Source organism: Streptopelia decaocto (assembly GCF_964273445.1).
Source record: "Streptopelia decaocto genome assembly, chromosome: 4".
NCBI classification, from domain to species: Eukaryota; Metazoa; Chordata; class Aves; order Columbiformes; family Columbidae; genus Streptopelia; species Streptopelia decaocto.
This window is the reverse complement of record NC_138658.1, coordinates 31,868,312-31,890,179: the sequence shown is the minus strand read 5'-3', so window position 1 is coordinate 31,890,179 and position 21,868 is coordinate 31,868,312. Positions and strand designations below refer to the sequence as shown.

Genomic DNA, 21,868 nt, shown 5'->3' with positions numbered 1-21,868 from the left:
CGATACGGGTTTGCAGAGCAGCACCACGTGAGGTAACAGACTGTGTGAACGGATTCGTGAAGTGGTTTAGCAGATTGTACTGCTGATGTCTGTAGGTTTTCCTGTTGAAAATGCATCCCAGCCTCAGGGTCGCATTCAGCAATGTCGTGGATACTGAAGAGAAGTTTACATTAGAGCCATTTTGGCCATACCGCGCTAGCCTGTGTGTTAAGCCAGGTTTTAATTAGGAGTTTAACTCGTTTTGCCTGTATGTCACTGTGGGAACAGGGAGGAGGGGACAACAGCAACTCCTGTTTGTGTGTATTCCCAGGGAGGGGCTGTCAGGTAACTCTGCCTTGGCAGCTGCACAGGTGTTGCATGTTCTGCAGTTGGTGAATGTGTGTGTTAAACTCAGATGGAACATATTTCTAATTTAAGACTTAAAGTAGTGATGAATTTACTATCTTCCTAGTAAGCTTTTACAGTGAGTAATTATCGTCATAGTTAATTCCATTTGGATTTTTCTAATTTCAGCATTCAGTGATTGGATCTTGCTTCCTGCCTATTAGATAAAATCCCTGCTCACCTAGATAGCTGGGAAGAAAGTAGTTGTTTCTGCATAGTTAATCACATTGCCTGTTTACTTAAAATAAGCATTACTGAATGATTGTTTTGGACTTCGTAGTTGAGATTTCCAGTTCCGTCTGTTGATACCTGTAGCTTGACATGTGTTAACTCAGTAGAGTTTTCCATGCTGTGGTAACACTCCAGCGTGGCTTAACTGAAGTTTACTAGTAGAAAGCAAGACCAGCAGTATCAACCTTATCACCCCTCAGGCTCCTTCTCTATAGAGGGAAGGCCTTGAGTTGCATGAACCCATCCTAAGGAGTTTTTGTTCCAGGCAGCTGGGAGATCCCCGCATGCAGTCCTGTTGACAATGATGCTGTAAAACTTGACTGCAAGGACTTTTGTTATAGGCAATATAGGTGGTCTGGCTTGGGGGGCAGAAAGGCATCTGTAGAAAGTGGAATGCAATGCTTCGTGCTGTGGAGATTTCAGGCCAGCTTGGAAAGCTATCACAACTACCACAGACCAACAAACCTCGTTTACTTACTTTTGGGGAAGAAAGGTGAATTAAACCCCCAAATTATCCAAACCTGTTAAGTTTGAAGGACTGCTTAGTCTCCTGTTGCACTGTAAAAGGATTTGTGATGGTTTTTTGTAGATAAATTCTGTACCTATCATGAAGTAAGAGTTGGGATGATTCTGTTTGTACACTTCTACCCTTTGCTAAGCAGGCATAAAACAGCATCTTTAAATTCCAAGGGACTATAAAAAACTGCCTGCCTGTTTCTCTCATCTGAGAATTTTTCAGCCCATGTGCTTCCCAACTAATGTAACTAAAGATACTGTTTATGTTGCTGTAAGGATGATCTAATTTTTTTTTTTTTTTGGCAGGAAATCCTTGTTAGTATCACAGAAGGCATAGTTTACATGAGACTGAAATATTAACAGAAGAAACTTGCTATTCTAAATCGAGCAAACAAGCATGCTTGTGCTGTATCACTTGCAATAGTAGTATAGACTTCTTGTAGTAATGTAATTTGTGAAAAAAACAGGTATTTATTAATTATCCAAGGTAAGAATTTTTTATTTAGAGAGGTAAAAATGTTAATACAGGAACCCAAGTAATGGTACAGTTGACAAAGCAGAAAGCATGAGAAAATGTAATTGAAAATTATGTGCTTTACTTTTCTAGCGCGGAGGTTCTTTCAATGAGAAAATGGACACTCCATTAAGTGGGGGGTTGTATGGAGGACTTGCCTGTTTTGTTTCCAATAGTTGTTGAAAAACTTGGCACCCTTTAAATAACTCAGAGCTTTTTTTCTGCTTTGCCTTTTCTGAGGAGAAGGGGAGAGAAGCTTTTCATTAGTTGCACATGATAGTTAACTTGTCACATTTTATAGCTTAATCCTTTTGCTTTAAAGAGTTGTTAGTGAAAAGTCAAACCAGCTATCTTCTGTATAAGTCATTATTAATATGACTACTAAAACTAACATGATTATTTATGTGAACAGAGTAAAATCAGTCATAATAGTGATCTTCTACTGTGGATTGTTGCCTCCCATGATATAGTTCAAGGAATTAAAATGGGTTTATTCTAAATTATATCCATTCTCTGATCTTGATGAAAATACAACAATGCAGAACTGAAAATAAGGAGTAACTTTTGTACTTCTACTGATGGTCCTGGCTTTTGGGGAGCTAGGGAGTATGAACAGTATTCTTGATAGACAGATAAGAGCTCCCCACTTCTTCAATAACACAATATTGGTGTTAATAACTTGTCAGTTTGGATATGACTTTGAGGAAAAGGACTTGAAAGTTTTATTTTTTAAAAATACTTTTTCTTATTACTGGGTGATGGAAGCTTTCAACAATTTCCTAATGGTCACTTTTGCATTTCCCTCTTATTTGCACTTCATCCTTACTACAGTATCTCACAGTAATTCTCATTTTGTTGAGTGTCAAATTTTAAGGTAAAACCATAACTTGCGTAGCACACTATTTACTAATCACTTGCTATATTTTTCTCCTTTGTGAAACAAGGAAAATGCAGGCATTTTTTTAACACTTCAAATATAATAATTAAGGTCATGAATTACTTATGTAGAAGTGTTTACAGAAAAAAAAATCAGTGCTTTCCTCTCTTCCTGTTATGTGTTGATTGCTTTAATTTTGTCATCAGGTCTCTATTAATACATTTTATAGCATGATTCTCTGTGCTACAGCATTAAAAACTGCTACAGCTTTAACTCAGATTGGCTTTTTTTTTTTTTTTTTTTTTTTTCCCTTTCTGCAAGGAGTCTTTGAGTTAATATTGTTAATATTGTTAATACAAGTTTTAGCCAGAGCAGCCCTGGTTTTGAGGAGAAAGCATGAGGAGGGAAGAGAAGGGCTTTTGGTTTAAAGCATTAAGACTTGATACTCCTCTTGCTGTTGCAAAGAGAATCCGTGGAATCCATTTTAGCTGTAATATGTCCAGATTCTGTGTTTGTGTGTGTGCATGAGCCCCGCAGGTGGTTGTGTTTTCCACGTGAATGGGATGAATCCAGGTGTGCCCTGGTGGGATGCAGCAAGGAAGAACGTTGCATCTTTTGCAGCTTTTCCCACTCTGTACCCACAGTCACTCTCTGTGAGGGTTAAGTCAACATGTATCGAGGAGACTGGGCTTTTACAAGGATGGGTGAAAAGAATTTTGTTCATCTGCATACTTGTGCAATACAGTGATATTTGTTTCTGAATAAAGAGTTTCAGTTAAAAGTTAAAGTTCTGTGATGATGTTAAATGTCCACAAATGGAGATCATGTGGAAACACTATGGAAAAAATAAATGTAAAGAAAAGAACTGACAGATCCATAAAATGGAAGACTTTATTTTTCCACACTAACAGGACAAAGACCTGTTAAACAGATAATCTTATATTTGGTTCAGCAGTTGAGTTTTAAGCAGGGTTTGGACATCTGCAGATGGGAATCTGTGTGTGAATGTAGCTGAAGGTCAGGAGAATGCAATGTGAGTCCTGGGCTCTTGTTTTGTTAGTGATATAACATACCTTAATGTGTATAAAGTAATTAGGCATAAATATTTTATTGTAATCTAAAGCATAAGTATGTTGACTAATTGTAGCTCAAGCTGTTTCTTCTAAACTTCTGCTCATGCCACGTCTATTAATCTTTCCTCTACCTCTGATACTCCTTATCATCTGAAGTAGTGCTAAATATATGTAAATTCTTGTAGCAATTACGCATTTCCGAAACCACTTTTTGTGTTCTCATTCTCTAGTGGGTTTTGTGTGCTATTTCATATTTTATCCCATATTGAATACTTTACTTGTGTCTACAAAAAGAGGTACGATTACCTGGTAAGTCCTCTGTGCCTCTTTGTCCTTCCAGGCCCGAGTTTTCTTTTTAATACTATGTGTTTGTCCTCATAAATGATAGCACGGGACATTGCTCTATTGTGCTCTTACTACTCACATATCATCAGCTATTGTTTCATGTAACCCTCTTCGCTTTCTGCAGGGAATGGATCAGAATGGAACAATGTGTCTGGGACTGTAAAGTAGCACTGTGGGCCAAAAGGGGTTGGGAGGCTGAGTGAGGCATGGGATGGGAAAAGGAGTCAGTCCTGGGAGAAAAAAAAAATAAGTTTGGATGGTGAAAGAGAGAAAGGATAAGGTCTGTTGAAATAGGATTGTGGGGTTAATAGAAGCAAGTGACCAGAAGGGAGAGACATCTACAGTAGACCATATGCACTGGCAAAACTGGAATTCTCTTTGTTCAGAAACATTTAGGAGGGAAGGTCAGGGCACAAGGGCTTGATGAAAAGCCTCAGAAGGTAGATAGAAAATTGAGGCCAGATTACAGTAGGGAAGAAGGTAATTAAAAGTGGCCACACAAGAAGATTAGAGGCATCTGGACTTAATTAGATTTGTACAGGAAACTAATTGTGGTATTTTTTTTAATTTAATGAATGGTAAATATTTTTTGTGTGTGCTGTCAGATTCATGTTTGACATAAGTAAGTAATTAGGGGAGCACTTTCATTTAGTAGTGGTTACTCTGACCACTTAGCATCAAATAAACAAAATGACCTGATTGTTACTAGAGAGAATGAAAAAGGGAGCAGGATAATATTAATCCAATAGAAAAGTTATGTGTGTGTTTCCCTAAGCATTGCCAGAGCTTTGCTGGATAGGGTGATAGAGCAGAAGCAGATAATTTTTTTAGCTGTTAATTTGTTCTGGAGCTTGGAGCCATGAATAATGGAGTTGACTGAGAGATGTGAGGTGTGTATATGTTTGGAAGAAGTAGTTTATTTTTCTTACAAAAAACATGCATGTATGCTTGTAGAATGAGATACGTTGTTAATGATGTGTTTGATTTTGATGAAAAGTTACTGAAATTATTTAAAGCTGTGTGTTAATCTTGCCCTAACCAGCATTTTGTGCTGATGAAATACATGTTTATTTATTTTCCTCTTTTGTACAATGTATTCAACTCAGAATTTTATGGCTTGAGGAGTCCATTTCTATGATCAAGATTGCCATCCTGTGTAACACAGCAAAATTATTCTTCTGTAACTTCTGTTCAAAGTTCATAACTTTTATTTTAAGTTGTGGCTTTAAGTTGTGGCACTACCATAATCTATAAAAGAAGGTGGTGGATTCTTCATTTGACTTCGTATAGTTTCAGTTTCCAGTTACTGCATATTGATTGTTTTGATTTGTTACTTTGCTATTGTTCAAAATCTTTCCTATATACAAACTGTGTAGCCAGTAATCACATCAATATATTAAACATTTTTGTTAATATAGCACGTGGGTTGCTTGCTCATAGTGTTTTGCATTGTTAGCTGTTATGACCATATACTCAACTATTTTTTTTTCCTTTTTTTCATACAACAATGTTAATTATGTTGTTTGCTTCTACCTGCTTGAAGCTGCATTTAATTCTCTTTGTATACATGTTCTTTAAATGGGTTTGACAGGTTTTAGGTGGCTGGCAGGGCTGATGTGTACCCAGTACCCATTGTCACGTGCATTTGCATTTTGTCTGTTAGTCTGAATTTGGATCAACAGGACACTTTGGAAGTGTAACTCCTGATTGTCCACACCTGTTCCCCAACAGAAGGAGTTAAAGCACAGGTGTCCCCAAGCACTTCCTGGGCAAAACTAAACCAGAAGATGTGCTCTGGCTATGAGGGTGGACTGTGGGGGTCAGAGCTGGTCTGGAAATAACAGCCCTTTCCCCCCTGCCACAGCCGAATCCTGGGCTGCCCAGTCCTCACGTTTGCACATCTGCTCCTATGGTGCTGCACTGCTTGCTAATGTCAGCTTGGCTCTGAGGTACCAACACACCAGTGTCCAGCTTGGGCAAAGCATGCTTGTAAGGATTTCATTTTTCCTTCAGAAGATAGGTTGGGATGTTGAAATTAAATCATAGGAGATCCTTAGCTTGGGTGGGATGTTCCTTTTTTGCTTTCTACTTAGAAAATGCAACCTGCTGTGGTAGATAAACCCGAGGAGTTTTCTCTGTAGTTTTCTGGTGTTGCTTGCTACTTCTTAGAGGTGGTTTTGAGCAACTGTTGTTCTGGGTTAATTTGTATAAAGTCCTCTGTGCAAATTTAATGGATAAAGCTGAAGAATTCTGCTTAAGGAGCATTTTATCTTCAATATAAATGGAGGATGTGTTCATTAACTCTGAATTTACAGCTGGATCAGTCCAGGGACTTCCATTTCCCTTAGGGATTACTTGTATTTTGCTTTTCCATACCACTGACCACAAGCATTACAAAACTTACCTGGGAGTTGCTAAGTTAGACTTGTTGACCAAATGTAATGAGTTTTGCATGTTTATGAAAGTGTTGCAACTGTTCTGCAATGTTTCGGTTTCTGTCTAAAAAAAAAAAAAAAATCTCTTCGTGGTCTGAGTTGTGTAGGAAGCAATACCTTTCCTCTCTGATATGCTGGAGTTTAGCTGATTTGAGTAATTTGCGGCTGAGAGTATAAATGAAGGAGGTACTGTGCTAGCTGAAAACACAGCATTTTAGTTCTCTGGTAGTTGATTTGTAAATACATTTCTTCCTGCAAAATAATAATCCTGTCTTATTCCTTATCTGCCTTATATATTGAAATGATTGTATCTTGTGTATTAAGCTGACAGTAGTTAATTCTGAAAGCACTTATGTGACAGAAGGCAGCTTTAATGTTTCAAATATCTCAGATAATGTACATCCATCTGTTCTTCAGTGAATGCATCACCTCTTTGCATACTGATGATTTCTGATGCAGCACTGCTTGTAATTAAATTTTGATAATGCATTTTACAGGCTTCTGGAAAATCCAAGTTGAGTTTATTTGTGCAAATACAGAGTAAAACTGAAATAACTTATGACTGAAGCTAATTTTGTGAGTTAATGGTCACTACAAAAATGTAAGAATAATTAATAATATGTAATAGTACTAGTGTATGTTCATTTCTTTTTAATTGGCTGGAATTTAATTTGGGTATATTAACAATAGTGTCATTTTTGTCACTTAAGCATTTAGCAGATTCAGGCATTTTATTACTTGCTGACCTTTTTTGTTGGTTGTTCATAGGTATAAATTGAAAGTATGTATTAAATTATGGAAACAAATGCAACATTTGCAGTTTTATCAAGTCCTAAACCAAAAATTGATGCATATATTTGAAGTAATGCTGTTGATACTGAAAAAAATATGATTAAAACTTTAAAGCTTCATTCACAGCTATTTAGAGAATCATTTGTGATGGAAGCTAAAATTGGTAGATTGTGAAGATGTAGATCTCTTGGCCTTTTTTTTAAATGAGTGATTTTTGCATGATTTAATGCTTAAAATATTCCAAATTAGATGTAGTTTTGTCATCTTCATAATGCCTGAACTATGTAGCAAGCCTGTTAAATAGGTTGTACTATCCTCAGATTATATATGCAAACAAATTTGATATTTGATGAAATGCAGTTATTAAACATCACTCCAATATGCCAAGGTTTCTGGGCTTTGAGGAAAAATTTTAAGTGAAAACATTCCTCTTAGATGCTATGAAGAGTGCACTCTTTCTCATGTGCTACTTACTATATATAGAAAGTGAAACACACTCACTTTTGATGCCCCTTGCACTGAAGGCTGCAGTCATTAGCTTCTGGTTTGGGTCACATGCACCCCAGTGCCCCTAATGCTTTTTGTCCTGGTAAAAGCAGGAGTCAGCATGGCCTCTGCTTCCATCATGTCTTTGCCTTGATGTGTGGAGCTTAATTGTCTTTTAGTATTAGCTTCTCATTCACTGATTGGAGCTAATTGCCGGTGGACTCTTTCTTTAGAACATATATTTAGGCTTTTGAACTCATAAGGTTTTATTTGGGGGCAGTTGTCATCTGGGTAGATATGTGGAAACTTGAGAACCACGTCTTTGGGATGTAAGTAATGCTTCCCTGAGAAAGAGGGGTCAAGTGTGCAGAATCCCATCTACGAATCCTTCTCAGTGCAACACTTGAAAAAAATCTGTAAATGTGTTTCTGTGACTTTCATGGTACAACACAATGAAAATTACCTTAGAGCTATGGTTTCTCCTACTTTCTTCCCTCCTCACGAGTAAGTTGAATGTTTTCACAAATGTCATGAGTAAAGCTGGGCTTTATCAGTTCCACACATCTATCATCCAAGGTGCCAGGTGTGTGGTTGTTGTGGGTTTTTTTGTGTTTTGTTTTGTTTGTTTGTTTGTTTTAAACAGAGATAGAGGACTTTCTCAAAAAAGGAGTGAAGGGGGTGGGAAGGGTTGGGAGAATATCTTCCTGTACTTGAAGAACTCATGGAAACTTCTATCCTTCATTGCTTCTACTCCAAGGACACTCAGGAGTCTTTCTCCATTCCAGTATTGCATTGTTGTGCTTTCTGAACCTCTCACTGTGTAGCCTGCTCAGTGTGTGTTTGGTCTATGGACCCTATGGGCCCCTCAGTTCAAGAAGGACAGGGAACTGATGGAGAGGGTCCAGCGTAGGGCAACGAAGATGATTAAGGGAGTCGAGCATCGCCCTTATGAAGAAAGTCTGAGGGAGTTGGGTCTCTTTAGTTTGGAGAAGAGGAGACTGAGGGGTGACCTTATTAATGTTCATAAATATGTCAGGGGTGAGTGTCACGAGGATGGAGCCAGGCTCTTCTCGGTGGCAAACAATGATAGGACAAGGGGTAATGGGATCAAGCTGGAACACAAGAGGTTCCACTTAAATTTGAGAAAAAACTTCTTCTCAGTGAGGGTGACAGAGCACTGGAACAGGCTGCCCAGGGGGCTTGTAGAGTCTCCTACTCTGGAGACATTCAAAACCCACCTGGACATGTTCCTGTGCGACCTCACCTAGGCGTTCGTGCTCCAGCAGGGGGATTGGACTAGATGATCTTTTGAGGTCCCTTCCAATCCCAAACATACTGTGATACTGTGATATGGACACCCGAGCACAGTGGTGAAAAAGCTAGTTGATTTCTATTTGTGCACTTTTTCCTGTGCAATCTGTGAATCTGACCGCTTGTTGAGGTCATGTCTGACTTCACCAACTCAACTCATCACATGAATTTAGGGGACTTGGAGTCAGGATGTGCCAGCCTGAAAGGTTGTAGAGCTGGAAATGTAATACCAAATTTAAGATCTAGCTAGACTGTAATTTATTTCTCTGTTCTTTTATATTGTTTACATGCACATGTGTAGCCAAATGTGTGGATAATTTTGAAATTGTGTATTTTTCAGTTTCTGTTAGTATCCACCTAAATTTGGCAATTTCTAAACTTGTCAGAGTCTCATTCAACAATTCTTTTAGCTTCTTAAGATTTTGGAGAACTGATACTGCTAACAGTGATTTTTGTCGGACAAGGCATGTGCCATTTCTGGGCTGCACAGGGTGCCTATTGATGTCTGCTTTTGACCACTGGGCATCTCTGTGGCCAGTTTATGATTTGAAAGTGATAAGGATATATTCTTTAGTGGTCGTTATATTTTTCATTTATCTGAAAGAAAATCTTAGTAACAAGAAATGAAACTTCCAATTATAGCCGAAAATATGCCTGCTCTTAAGGCATAAGACCAAAAGCAATTCATCATTTGTGAGTTAGATATATATATATATAAAGTCTGTAATCAAATGAGAGGGAAAATATCCCATTTGAAAATGTTCTTTGTCCAATTTTTGGCAAGTAATATGACATACTTGGATCTTCTGTTAACATGAATGTTAATGGTTCAAGTGGATTCTCTAGGAGAGGAAGTAGATATTCTGAATTTTGCAGAATCTGGTGCTTTTGGAAATCACGATCAGACTGTTTGATAGAAGAAATAACAATCCTGCTACAAAGTTCTCTGCAGTCTGGGTTTTTCTAGTGTGCCTCAAGTAGAAATTTATTCCTTGTTTCTTGGAATTTGACGTTGTCAGGACTAATACAATGAAATAAGTTTTTACTGCTTTATCTAATAAAAATTGTAACTTTTGTAATTTCCCGCTTTTTCGTGTTTTGTCTCCTTAGAATGTGAAAGCATTTGCATCTTCAGATAGCCTAGCCAAGGTCCAAGAAGTAGCAAGCTGGCTTTTGGAAATGAATCAGGAACTGCTCTCTGTGGGCAGCAAGAGGCGACGAACTGGTGGATCTCTTCGAGGTAATGCTTCCTCAAGCCAAGTAGATGAGGAGCAGATGAATCGGGTTGTAGAAGAGGAGGAGCAGCAGCAAAGACGACAACAAGAGGAGCAGCATATTGGGAGGAATGGGGAGATAGGAGGAGAAGAACCTGGATTTGATGACAGGCATGAGTCTCAGCAGGAACAGTTAGAAGAAAATAACAATAGACTTATTACAGTGGATGAAGAATCCACTTGTAACCAAGAGGAAGAAGATGATGAACATTCTGGTGATCATGAGGAGGAGGCGGAAGAGGAGGAGGAAATGGACCAGGAGAGTGATGATTTCGATCAGTCTGATGACAGCAGTAGAGAAGATGAACACGCTAATAGTAACAGTGTCACAAATTCCAGTAGCCTCGTGGACTTGCCCATTCACCACTCATCGCCATTGTACATAAAGACAAAGGTGAGAAGCTACATTTTTTTTTAATTTAATTTTTTTTTTTTTTTTTTAGTTCTCACTCCTTGTTAACTCTGGATTTGAGGAAATAATTTTTGTATTTAACTTAGACTGAAGTTTTACAATGAAGCAAAGATCTTTCTTGCTGAAGATCTCATTGTGAAGAATTTATGCAGTCCACAAAAACTATGCAGTTTTAACTATTAATAATCAAATTATTTTCATGCATTCGACATGAGCAAATACTCCTGTATATTTTAAGGAGTAGTACTCTGGTGACTCTGTTCAGAAGATCAAGGTGTTTCTTTATGAATATTTTCACATGCTAACTCATACACTAAATAATACCTTTCTGGCACGATTTATGATGTTTTCCTTCTCAAAGCAGGCATGAAGGAAGGTAAGGAATTGTGCATATGTGGTGTTCTCTGAGAATATCTGATTCATTTAGATGAAAACATTGTAATGAAAAAATAGGGTGGAATATTACTGAAACATCAAGTTTTTCCTTCTGACCAGGTTATTGTGGGTTTATTTACAGAACACAGGTTAAAAAAAAAGTGTCTTAGCCAGTCATTCAGTTACAAAGTCATTACATAACTTTGTCTGATATCCTGCTTGTGAATACCTTGTAAATTGTATGCAATGATTGTTGAGACCTTCAGATTTGCAATAAGAATTTGGAAATAAATATTTGTGGGTTTATTGCTACTTAAATCACCTAACCTTATAGATTAAAGAAAAAAACGTTTTTGGAGTTTTAGCTCCAGTGTACCTTAGTAGTTCATTATATTTTTCAGATTCTTCAGGAGAGAGATTTTCTTCACTCTTAGCAGTAGCAAAAACTGAAAAAATAATGAAAGTGGTGATACTGACTCATAAAAAAGAGGAGCAGGCAAGTGTTCTTGCGGAAGAAGGTTATTCCTAAGCCTGTGTGCCAGTTCCTTTTTCTTAATCTTTAATTGGTAATAGAACACCTAGCCTCCTCTTAACTTTCAAAAAACAAAATTACAAAACCCCCTCAAATGTTTATAATGTACTTTTTTTTAAAAAAAGCCAACAAACCTGATGTAAAACAAAACAAATCCACAAGAAATCAGTGAACATAAGTTAACAGGGTTTCCTATGTGATTATGAACAGAATTGTATAGAGATGCAAAATCAGTCTTGAAGATTCATGAAAACAGGTAAATAGAATCAGGAAGCTGCAGCAACGTGGTTTTGGTAGTAACTATGTATGTAACTTGTATGTTTAAAGTGTCTCAACTAACATCTTTGATTTTTGAAAAGTTGTAATATTTTCACATGAGTTTTTAGTAAATTATATAACTTTCTATTGATAATTCTACTGTTCAAGGTACTGAAGTATATGCTTTTTAATGTGGAGTGGAATACTGTCGTATTCCACGTCATTCAGTTTGGCTTTTTATAACTCAAATTCTTGTTTCTATTCTAATGCTTTGGTTTTCCTGGTTTTAGTATGACTTACTGAGTATCATATAAAAACTTGCATCCAGTATGGACCTGACATCAAAAATATAGTTTTAGGTCTCTGAATTGGTAACTCTTTGAAGTGCTTTGTAAATAACCATACTCAAATCACATACAGACATAGTAGAGTGGAGTTTTCAGTGGTGGTCAGTTCTGAAGCTTTTTTTCAATCATCTCTAATAACAAATGCAGGTTTTCCCTTTGTTTCTTTGAGGTGTACTTGTCATAAGCAGAAATAAGCTGCTTTAGCCTGAAGGAAGTTGTCTGAAAGATTTTTGTGAAGATGCATGATTTCTGTGTGTCCTGATGGTTGCTTGGTGTATTGTTTCCCTACAGTGCTAGCCACTTTGGGCTGTGCTCCGCCCCCAGGCCTGTGCTCCTGCCAGAACTGTTGGGACCAGGGTACCATGTTTGGGAATCATTCTTGATTCATGATGCCACTCTGTTTTAGGTAGTTTTAACTGCGTAGCCAAAGGATCAGCACAGGTTAGAAAGCTGCTTGAGCTGGCACCGCTCTAGGTCATGGTTACACAGTAAGACAGACATAGGGTGACATTAATGCTGCAAATCATTAATAAACTAACATTTAACTATAGGAACACATTCTGTGTTAAGAAATGTTGTAGAAATGTAGCTGTTCTGGAGCATGAGTGAATTACTAGAGTAAAAATAAAAAAAGGCTAATATGCTGTTCTGTGAGAAGAGAAAGTGTTTGTAAACTCATCAGCTGTATTTGCAAGTGATTTCTGGTTCTACCTGTTGAAGATAGACTCATCCTGGAAGACTCAAACCTGATAGACTTATTTTTAGATTTTCAGATACGATTCTCAGCATTTGTAGTCTCGTACAATTCTCCTCGTTACTTGGGCTGAATTACCTGCTCCCTTGCTGTGTGCTGTTCTCCTGGGAAACTTGCTTTGCAGCACCAGTATTGGCTGCCATGGGGGAATCCACTGCTCAGACGTAAGCCTGGCTCCTCAGGAGCATGCAGTCCTGAGCCAACACAGTCTCTAGTTTAGTCTGGTTGTACATAGCAGTATTGGCAACACACAGTTTTCGTCACTACTAAGTGCCAAGAGATAATATTGAAGCAGAATAAAATAGCAACTGCTACTGCTATAAGTGGTGTTGTGCAGCTCATCTCAACTTTTGGATATTTCTGTTCTTTAATCTTCTGGTTTTTTATGCCTTTCCTCATCAACTACTGAATGAAGTCTCTTTCTAATCTGACTTCCTTTGGTTCTTGGCTATGTGGGATCCTGTGTGGCTAAGGAAGGAAATGGCAAGGTTCCCGCATAACACCACAGTGTGTCCTTGCCTACGTTTGCCACATATCACCTGGACTTCCACTTGACAGCAGCAGGCTGTCTTTTTATTTTAATTGAGGCTTTCAGTTTCCATCAAGATGAGTTGTTTTTCATTAACTGCTGTGAACTTCTCTTATTCAGAGGAGTATTTGCTTTGTGATTATCTTAAAATTGTTTCTAAACAGTTAAAATATTTTACAGGTTCATTCAGCTTTGGTTTGGATTTGATATATTTTGTAGAAAGGGAAAAAAGTAATTATCATTTGTACTCAAGCTACCATGAGTTTAACTTTGTTCTAGTAGTTTTTCTTTATCTAAAATTCTACATTACGTGATAGTTTTAATATTAAGTGTGTCTAATGTTGAAGCCACCTTAGTTAGGAAACAATCACTTAAAAAGTAACATTAAACCCATGAATTCCTGAGAAGCATTAGCTGCATTCATTCCAGCAAATATTGTGACAGATTTCTATGATTAGGCAAAATAACTAATTTATATCTGACTAGCAGGTGTGAGATCTCCAGATGCAGATACATACTTGTTCTAGGTCAAATTGTGGTATCAAGGCATTTTCTTCCTTTCTTACTCCTGCTTGCATGCTCAAAGTTGGTCTGTGGCAAAAAGAGGAAAACAATCTGAAAATTACACAGAAACTAGAAGATGCAATTTACTGTGTCCATGTTAAAAAAGTTGTAGGAAATGGTTGTTGGGAGACAGGCAAATGGCAGCCCTTTTTAATCTTAAAGTATGCCTCTCACTTTGGGGTGATGTCATCTCAAATTTTGATATAATATCTTATTTTCATGCCACTCCCTCCAATTTTAGGTATTATCAATTTCTCCACAAATTGTGTTTTGTGGGGACAATACATTAGAAGGCACTAAAGGTATTTTTATGTATTCTGTAAGGACCTGAATTCTAAAATCCAAGTGAGCGGGTAAAGCTGGAGGATTCTTAGCTGGTGCACAGCAGTTTTTTTGTTCTGAGTTTCAGGAACCACATTTGGCTGCCCTGCTTGTCTGGAGGGATGTCTGAAGGACTGTTTGGGCCTGTCTGTGGGAGTTGTTCAATCCTTCTCGACAACAGGCACTGTTCAATAAGTCTTTGCAACAAAACTCCTCTTACTTAAACATTGGTTTCCTTTTCTTCTATTGAGGCTGTCTTGAAACTTCGCAAATTGGGGTATATGAATGTGAGATGTTATTTCTGTGCTATTTGGGCTGTGATGGTGACTCCTCATAAGGGGTCAGACATAGTGCATGCAGAACTCTCCACTAACTTCCTGAGTTGGTGTCTGATTGTGGGCTGTGATGGTGATTGTTTTGGTGGTTAACCAGGGCTCCCTAAGAACTAGAAAACAGATTAGCTAAAATGAAGATGAAAAATTCTTGTATATTTGGATCTACAACCACAAAAAAGACTTTGATACTCTTTCAGCAGTTGCCATATTTGAGCATTTGCTTCCTTACTAAAGGTAATAAGATGATTTTTTTTTTTTTAATAGATGCCTTTTCTAGATAACATATATTGCATATAACAATGGTAAAGGCTGAGAAGCAGCTTCGTTTTCTTGTAAAAATGGTGTACTTTGTTTGCAATATTCTCTGATTCTGGGTACCGTGCTGTCTGGGCACACCTGTGTAAGTAATGCTGCTGTTCCACGTGTGCCTTTTCTTGGTTGTGTGTTGACCCTAGGGAGTGGAGAGTGGAGAGACAGAACAAATAAGCTGGGTTGACTTCTTGGAGCTGGGACAGGAAGGTACCACAAGAAGATCCATCCCTTGGAGTTTAAATACCCATCTTGCAAATTCCAAAACAAATCTAAAGCCATGCTTAAAAAGCTTTGAGCTTAAATAGTGTGAACAGGGACAGAATTTTTTACTGCGCTGTGCTTGGTACATAGAGCCACAAGGATATAAAGGATTTCTTTTCAGCGATTTTTGGCTTTGTATGGAAGGATAGACTTAATTTTTAAAACTAACGAAAACTATGCATATGTGAAGTGAGAACAGACTCAGGTATGAAAGTCTGCAGTTATCATCAGAATGTTAATAGGCTAAAAGCTTTGTAGGGGTAGGGGGAAATAAAGAATTATTAGAGAAATGCTGATCCTTAGAAGTAGTTTTTTGGTGTACAGGCAGTAAACACAATTGAGAAAAAGCTGGAATATTATGTGTAGGTGGGGTGGTGTTCTGGTAATATTGATGTTAAAATATTTCTTCTTTTTGAGCAGCAGAGGGGGCTGCTATTGCTTTGCTGCAGCCCTACAGAGACTTGTGCAGTGTTCCTTTGCAAAGGCTTTTCCTGCTCTTGCAGCTGAAAACTTGAAGCATGTCTTTTAAGTCTAGGGACTAAATACAACTGGAACACAAGGACTCAGTATTTTTTATTTGGGAAGATATCAGTTTCCAGTATCTGAAATGATATAGGAATGTTTTCTTTAAAAAATAATTATTAAGCATTTTCAGGTGGCTTGTGTGATAAGAATGTGATGTATAGTTCTCTGTTTTGAGTGCATAGGAGAAAGAGGAAAAACTGTATAGTACAAAAAAACGGTTAAAAAAACGTGATTTTCTTTTTTTTTTTTTTTTTTTTTTTTTTTTTTTTTTCCCCCCCAGGGATCACACATAGGGGAGACAGATTCTTCATGCATTCTTCATGCCTGTTATCTCCTGAGTTTTCAAACAGTTAATGCTTTAAAGAGTTCTTAAGCTAAATAATAATTTGGCTAAAGCTGTGTCAAAAAGGATACACATAAAGACTTGCTCTGTTTGTTAAAACCAAACCAAACCCCCAAAAAACAAACAACGCAAACAAAAATAACAAAAACACATTCGCCCCGCTCCCCCCTCAACTTAGTACACTGGCAATATAACTTTTTTTCCTCTTGCTTCTCCCTGGGATTTGCCTTGTTAATTAAAGCTTCTTTTTCTTTCACATTGCTCTTTTTAAAAGATTAGTAACTGGCAAATTTTCTCCCCCCATGGTTATTCTGAGCTATGGAACTAAAGTAAAAGAGTTCAGTACATGACTTAGAATAAACAATAAATGGTTTTTACAGTTGCCAATCAGAATTACTTTTGCATTACCGTGAAAGTTTGGTTATTTTTGAGCAAATTTTGCTGTTTAATTTTTTTTTTTTTTTTTTTACTCTTCTGATACAGAGCTTTGTTTTCATATTGGACTCTAATAATATTACAAATATTCATACTCTGAGATTAATATCAATCAACACTTTAAGCCTTTTACTTTTTTCTTATTTATATACTATGTAGTTTAGTTGTTAATGATTCCAAGCATGCAGGATCATTCGGAAACGTTATACTACTGTCATAAAGATGTAGTTTGTTAAATATTTAAACATCCATGGAAGGAATAGAGATTTTTCAGTTTCTCTGTAATAGCAAGGTTCCTCCCCATGTGTACTCAGCTGTAGCGTGCTTCTTTACTACAGGTGGCAACACTTCTTTCTCAAAAGTACTTCTCACTTGCTCTGCTTTTATTTGACTGCGTTAAGTAATGGCTTTACTTGCTGCCCAAGGCCTGCAGAGGTTTAGCTGTACTTTTGCAAGTAGAATTGACCATACATCTTCACTAGCAGGAAAAACTGGTGGTTTTTGCTGCTCTGCTGATTTTCCCTACTCTGTAAGCAGATCATGAAGCTTGCTAATTGAGATGTGGGCTCTGCTTGTAGCAATGTGGTTATCCCTGATATAGGTTGTGGCTTATCTAAGAACTTGGCTATCTAGTTCAGCTTTCTCATGCAAAGTTCTTGGAATACCTAGTAATTATGTTAAAATGTCACTTGCAATCAAAGGACAGTAATTTCCTCTATAATAAGTCCTGGTTTTTCTTTCCCTTAATGAAGGATGTCTTACCTCTTTTCAGTATGATTTTTACAATTACTACTACAGAATTAAATGACTGTGCTAATGTATAATTTGTGAAGTAAGTAATTGTGTATAGAAGGGAAAGTGAAGAATCTTTGCCTGGAAAGGAAGAAAGGTAGTTGCTGCGGATGGATTGTTTACATGGTTTGGATTTAGCAGCAGTTTGAAATTTATTGAGGTAGATCACAAGTTTAATATATGATTTCTAATAACACTTAATCAGCAGCTGATGAATAAAGTGATCTAATGCAATTCAATTGGATTTGTTGTAATTAAAACAGCGACTTGCTTACAGATTCGAGAATGGCAAGGATCACACTACACTTGCAAGGAGATAAATCGGATCACATACATATAGACACATACACAGATATATGGATAAAAACACATACATACAGGTCTGTGTGCATTAATCCATGGATATTTGAATGTATGTGGAGGTATAGCTGTGGCCAAAATTGCCCTCTTGTGATAAGCAAATTACTCACTTTGAATGTATCAGCATTCTCAACAGGTGATCGTTGAGTCTGGAGAAATCTATCTTCCCGAACGGCTTTGTGGCGTCAGTTTGTCGCGAGGTGGCTCCGAGAGGCATCCCAGCTGGGAGGGAGGTACGAGGTGACAGCCTGCTGCCACCCCCCAGAGCTCCACAGGTCTCGCTTAGCATTGCTATTTATAGGGTCCCGAGATCATTGACTTTGGTCAGTACATTTCCACTCTGGCCGCACTTAGGATGAGGTAATTTCTGGTGCTTTCCACCTTTTGTCTACATCCAGAACTTTTCAGATGGTAAAGTTCTGGTACCATCCTGCTCAGGCTGCGATACAGGTGGCAGGTGTGTCAGGTTGCCAGGAGTGACCCCATGGTTGCTGCCTTGCCCAGGCAGAAGGGGGGTGTTTCACCACCTGGTGGGAGCCCTGAGACCACGGAGGGGCTGTCTCAGAGCTTGGGCTCACAACACCTGTGTTTGTTGTGGGGGTTGTTCTCTCCCAACACACCTGGCTCGTGTGGAGGCAGCCTGGGAGAGGGATTGCAGCCACCACAGTAGTTTAGCAGGAAACATTGATATTGACAGTTTGGCTTACAGTTTTGACTCCAAGATTGTATTTAATAAGTAGATTTTCATTGGGGTTCCCCCCCCCCCTTTTTTTTTTTTCCCCTCCCTTCCCCCATCATTACAAAAAGATGCATGTTTTTTGATGAGGTAAGAGCCAGTGCTGATTTAGTTTCTCATTTAGTTTCCCATTACACAGTTTGCTTACTAGACTAAAGACCTAGCTGAGCAAGGCATGAGCAATTTTCTACTTCTGTGCCAATAATTGAGGTCAGTCTTTCAACTTCAGTCAAGGGTTTTACCTCAGCTAGCCACACTGGAAAATAAACAGAGCTTTTGATTGTGACAGACTTGTCTGTGCAGGTGTCTGACTTAATGTACAATTGCACCTTCTTTGCAGTGAAGCTATAGCCTGCATCCCAGAGTGTACACATTGCTTTTTATCCTGGTGGTTCTTACCAGACATGTCCAGTAATTTCTTCCGAACATAAATGTATACATCTAATTCTTTCATAGCCATGTTGGTTGGTTGCTCATAGGAGGATTTCCAGCAGTTCCCTAACGCAGAAGAGATGCCAGCCCCCTTCCGGAGTGGGGAAACAGCCTCTTGGTTTCGACCTGCTCAGAACTGATGCGTTGCCACAAGGTTGTATTGAATTGTCTTTCAGTTGCTTGGCTTATGCAGAGCTCCTTAACAGTAAATACTGGAAAGGAACTTAGCTGTGTTACTCAAACTGCTCTATCAGTTTACTTTGTGAAGAATAAATTAAATGGATACCTTCAGGTAACTACTTGAAGCAGTGCCTTTTAGTCACACGTTTTTTCATAGGTTTTGAAATCAGTGGCTGTTAGGCACCTACGTGGTTTTTGCTCTGCATCTTTGTTCTCAGTGTAAAAATGAGCTTTAAAAAAAAAACCTGCCGCAGTACCATTTCAACTCACCAATTACATGGCAACAGCATTATGAAGTAGAAATCATGACAATGTGCTTGAAAATACTTTCAGTATGCTTACTCAGTTGGGATGCATGGCTTGTCTAACAAATACATTTGGGAGCTCTGCCCCACTTAGATATGCCATTTGTTCCTCATGTTGTTCTTAACTATGTGGCAGGTGCTGTTGGCTGACGTGATTGTTACCCCAAATATCTTCAGTCTGTAGTGATACAGCTGTATTTACTGGGCATTTTATCAGTGGATGCCCTTGTTCTGAGCGTCACTTTAAACTGCTTCACCTTTTGGGGCTTAACTGAAGTTGGTGTTACTGGCTATGAAACTTGATGTAAATGGTGAATCTAAGTGTGAAGAAAGTAAAACTTTTGCTGGCAGGTTTGTTTTTGGTTTTGTTGACACTCCCTGTTTCCAAATTAAATATTCTTTGGGCTGTGAATTTGAAGTGTATGTTTAGAAATATAAGTTGTTATCAGTATATTCCTTGTATTCACTGATGTTTTATCCTTATGAAATCATGAGATCTGAAATCAGCTTAGAGGGCCAGAGGAACAGAAGGTGATCTGAGGATCAGAATTACATTTAACAGCTGCTGCAGGACTAACATTTTTTTCCTGATGCATTTCTCACTCACTGTAATCTGCGAAATAGCAATATGTCCTTTATTTCTGTAGGAAACATTTATTATCTGCAGAACATGTTGCTATTCAGCAAACTGTGCACAGTAAAGTGATTTAGATATCTTTACAAATTCTTGAGTGTAAAGAGGAAAACTAGACATGGTCAATTTTTATGCTTGTTTAGTAATTTCTGGAAAACTGAAATTTCTAAGCTGTCTCAGCAGAGTGTTTGAATAGCCAGCATCTAATGTCTACTGACAAAGGATGGTTTTTGACACATGAACTGTTTTTTCGTTGGTAGCATATGGTGTCTGATCTGTGCATGAAGCTTTGCTTGTGTAGTAAAGGTATAACACGAATTTTGTGAAGATTTATTAATCTGCCATTATGTTTTGTTTATGTTGCATGTGGATGTTTTACAGATTACTTTATTAGTGAAATTTCTATTAGAAAAATCCCTATAAAACTTAAAACTAGTGTTTCTATAAACTGTTCTCTTTGTGACAAGCATCTGCTTTCTTCATGTCCGTAGTGTGGTTAATGAAAATGCTGTCTAAACTTCAGCTTAATGCAAACTTTGCTAGAGTTCTGCCCATTCTGTCATGGCCAAACAAGTTCAGGACTTCACTGAATTACTGTAAAATGTGCTTTTTGTTAAAAAAAAGTCTATAAAACTTCATGTGCATTGACTCTGTGTCATCAACTTATGATGTAATGTTATATTTTGTTAATTGACTGAGTTTTTACAGGTAAAAGTCATGAGTTCTTGTACATGGATGTGTTTCTCTGTAATAATCACTGAGGTACAAGTGGAAAACATTGCTGTCAGGCATCTCTTCTCACTTCTCTCTTATTTCTCCTTTCTCCTCTTCTTGCTAATTTTCGATTATTTTTTCTTTAGTCTGTTATAAGAATTAGCAAGACAATCTGAGAAGAACACAGTTACTGAGGAAGTGCAGAGATTTCTGTCCCAAGTCAAGGTGGTCCAAACCATTTCCTTATAGAACCTTCTTTTTATATTCTTAATAAAAGCTGGTGTTTTCTCCTGACGTTACTACCTGACTATATATTGCATAATATGAAAGGAGCAAATTGAAAATTTTAGTAATATTCCATGTAATTTAGCTTTGACAGACAGTGGCTATTCTTTTCAGCTGTGTCATGAAATATGACTCTGTTAATGCTTATTGATTTTTAATACATTGGTTCAGTCCTTGGTGCCTCTACCGAAGTGGAAGATGTACCTACCGCCACCACAGATTGCCAGCAGGGAAAAATTCCACTTCATGCATCATCAGAAGTCATTACTACTTTTAAGTATGAGCAATGTTTCCTGTAAGTGCAAATCACATTCTTATGTCATCCAGCCACGGGTTATCTATGCTTAGAAGTGGGCAGGAGACTCTTCTTCTTACTTATAGAGTGTCTCTTAAGGATGGAAGCTATCATGATGGTTATTGACCCAAATACATTAAGTGCTAAAAAAAATTGAAAGACAATAAGTAATGAACACTCTTTTTACCAATATCATAATTCCTTCAGTTCTGATCCCTTGGTCAGATTTCCTAAAACACACAGAAAATAATTCACTTAATTTAATTTTTACTTATTTTAATTAACAAACTGGAAGTGACAGATCTAAATGGAAGAAATCAGACTTGAAATAATTTTCTATGGATCCCTCGTTCTTACTGAATGTATTAATGTTCCTTCTCTTTAAGCCAGACTTCATCCAAAGCAAGGACACTTTGAATTGGTACCTTCAGACATTCACCCATCTGCAGAATTTTTGGCTTTGGTGCTGTAGGACATGTAATACTAATGACTTACAAGTACACAGAACACGGTGTTTATACATACACGTGTATATGTTTTGGTGGACAGACTGCTGAAACTTGTCCTACGCTGTGCCAGTCAGAATTTGGTACT

General features: G+C 37.7%; 1 protein-coding gene across 6 annotated transcripts in view; it reads left to right on the top strand.

The window, feature by feature from the left end:
- The window catches only part of FBXW7 (F-box and WD repeat domain containing 7), a 179,490-nt gene that overhangs the window by 68,635 nt on the left and 88,987 nt on the right, over nt 1–21,868 (top strand). For all 6 annotated transcript variants that reach the window (XM_082051427.1, XM_082051426.1, XM_082051425.1 and 3 more), the window contains exon 2: nt 10,075–10,632. In XM_082051427.1, coding sequence (XP_081907553.1) covers nt 10,144–10,632 — 489 coding nt within the window. In that variant the 5' untranslated portion in view covers nt 10,075–10,143. The remainder of the gene's footprint in view (nt 1–10,074; nt 10,633–21,868) is intronic.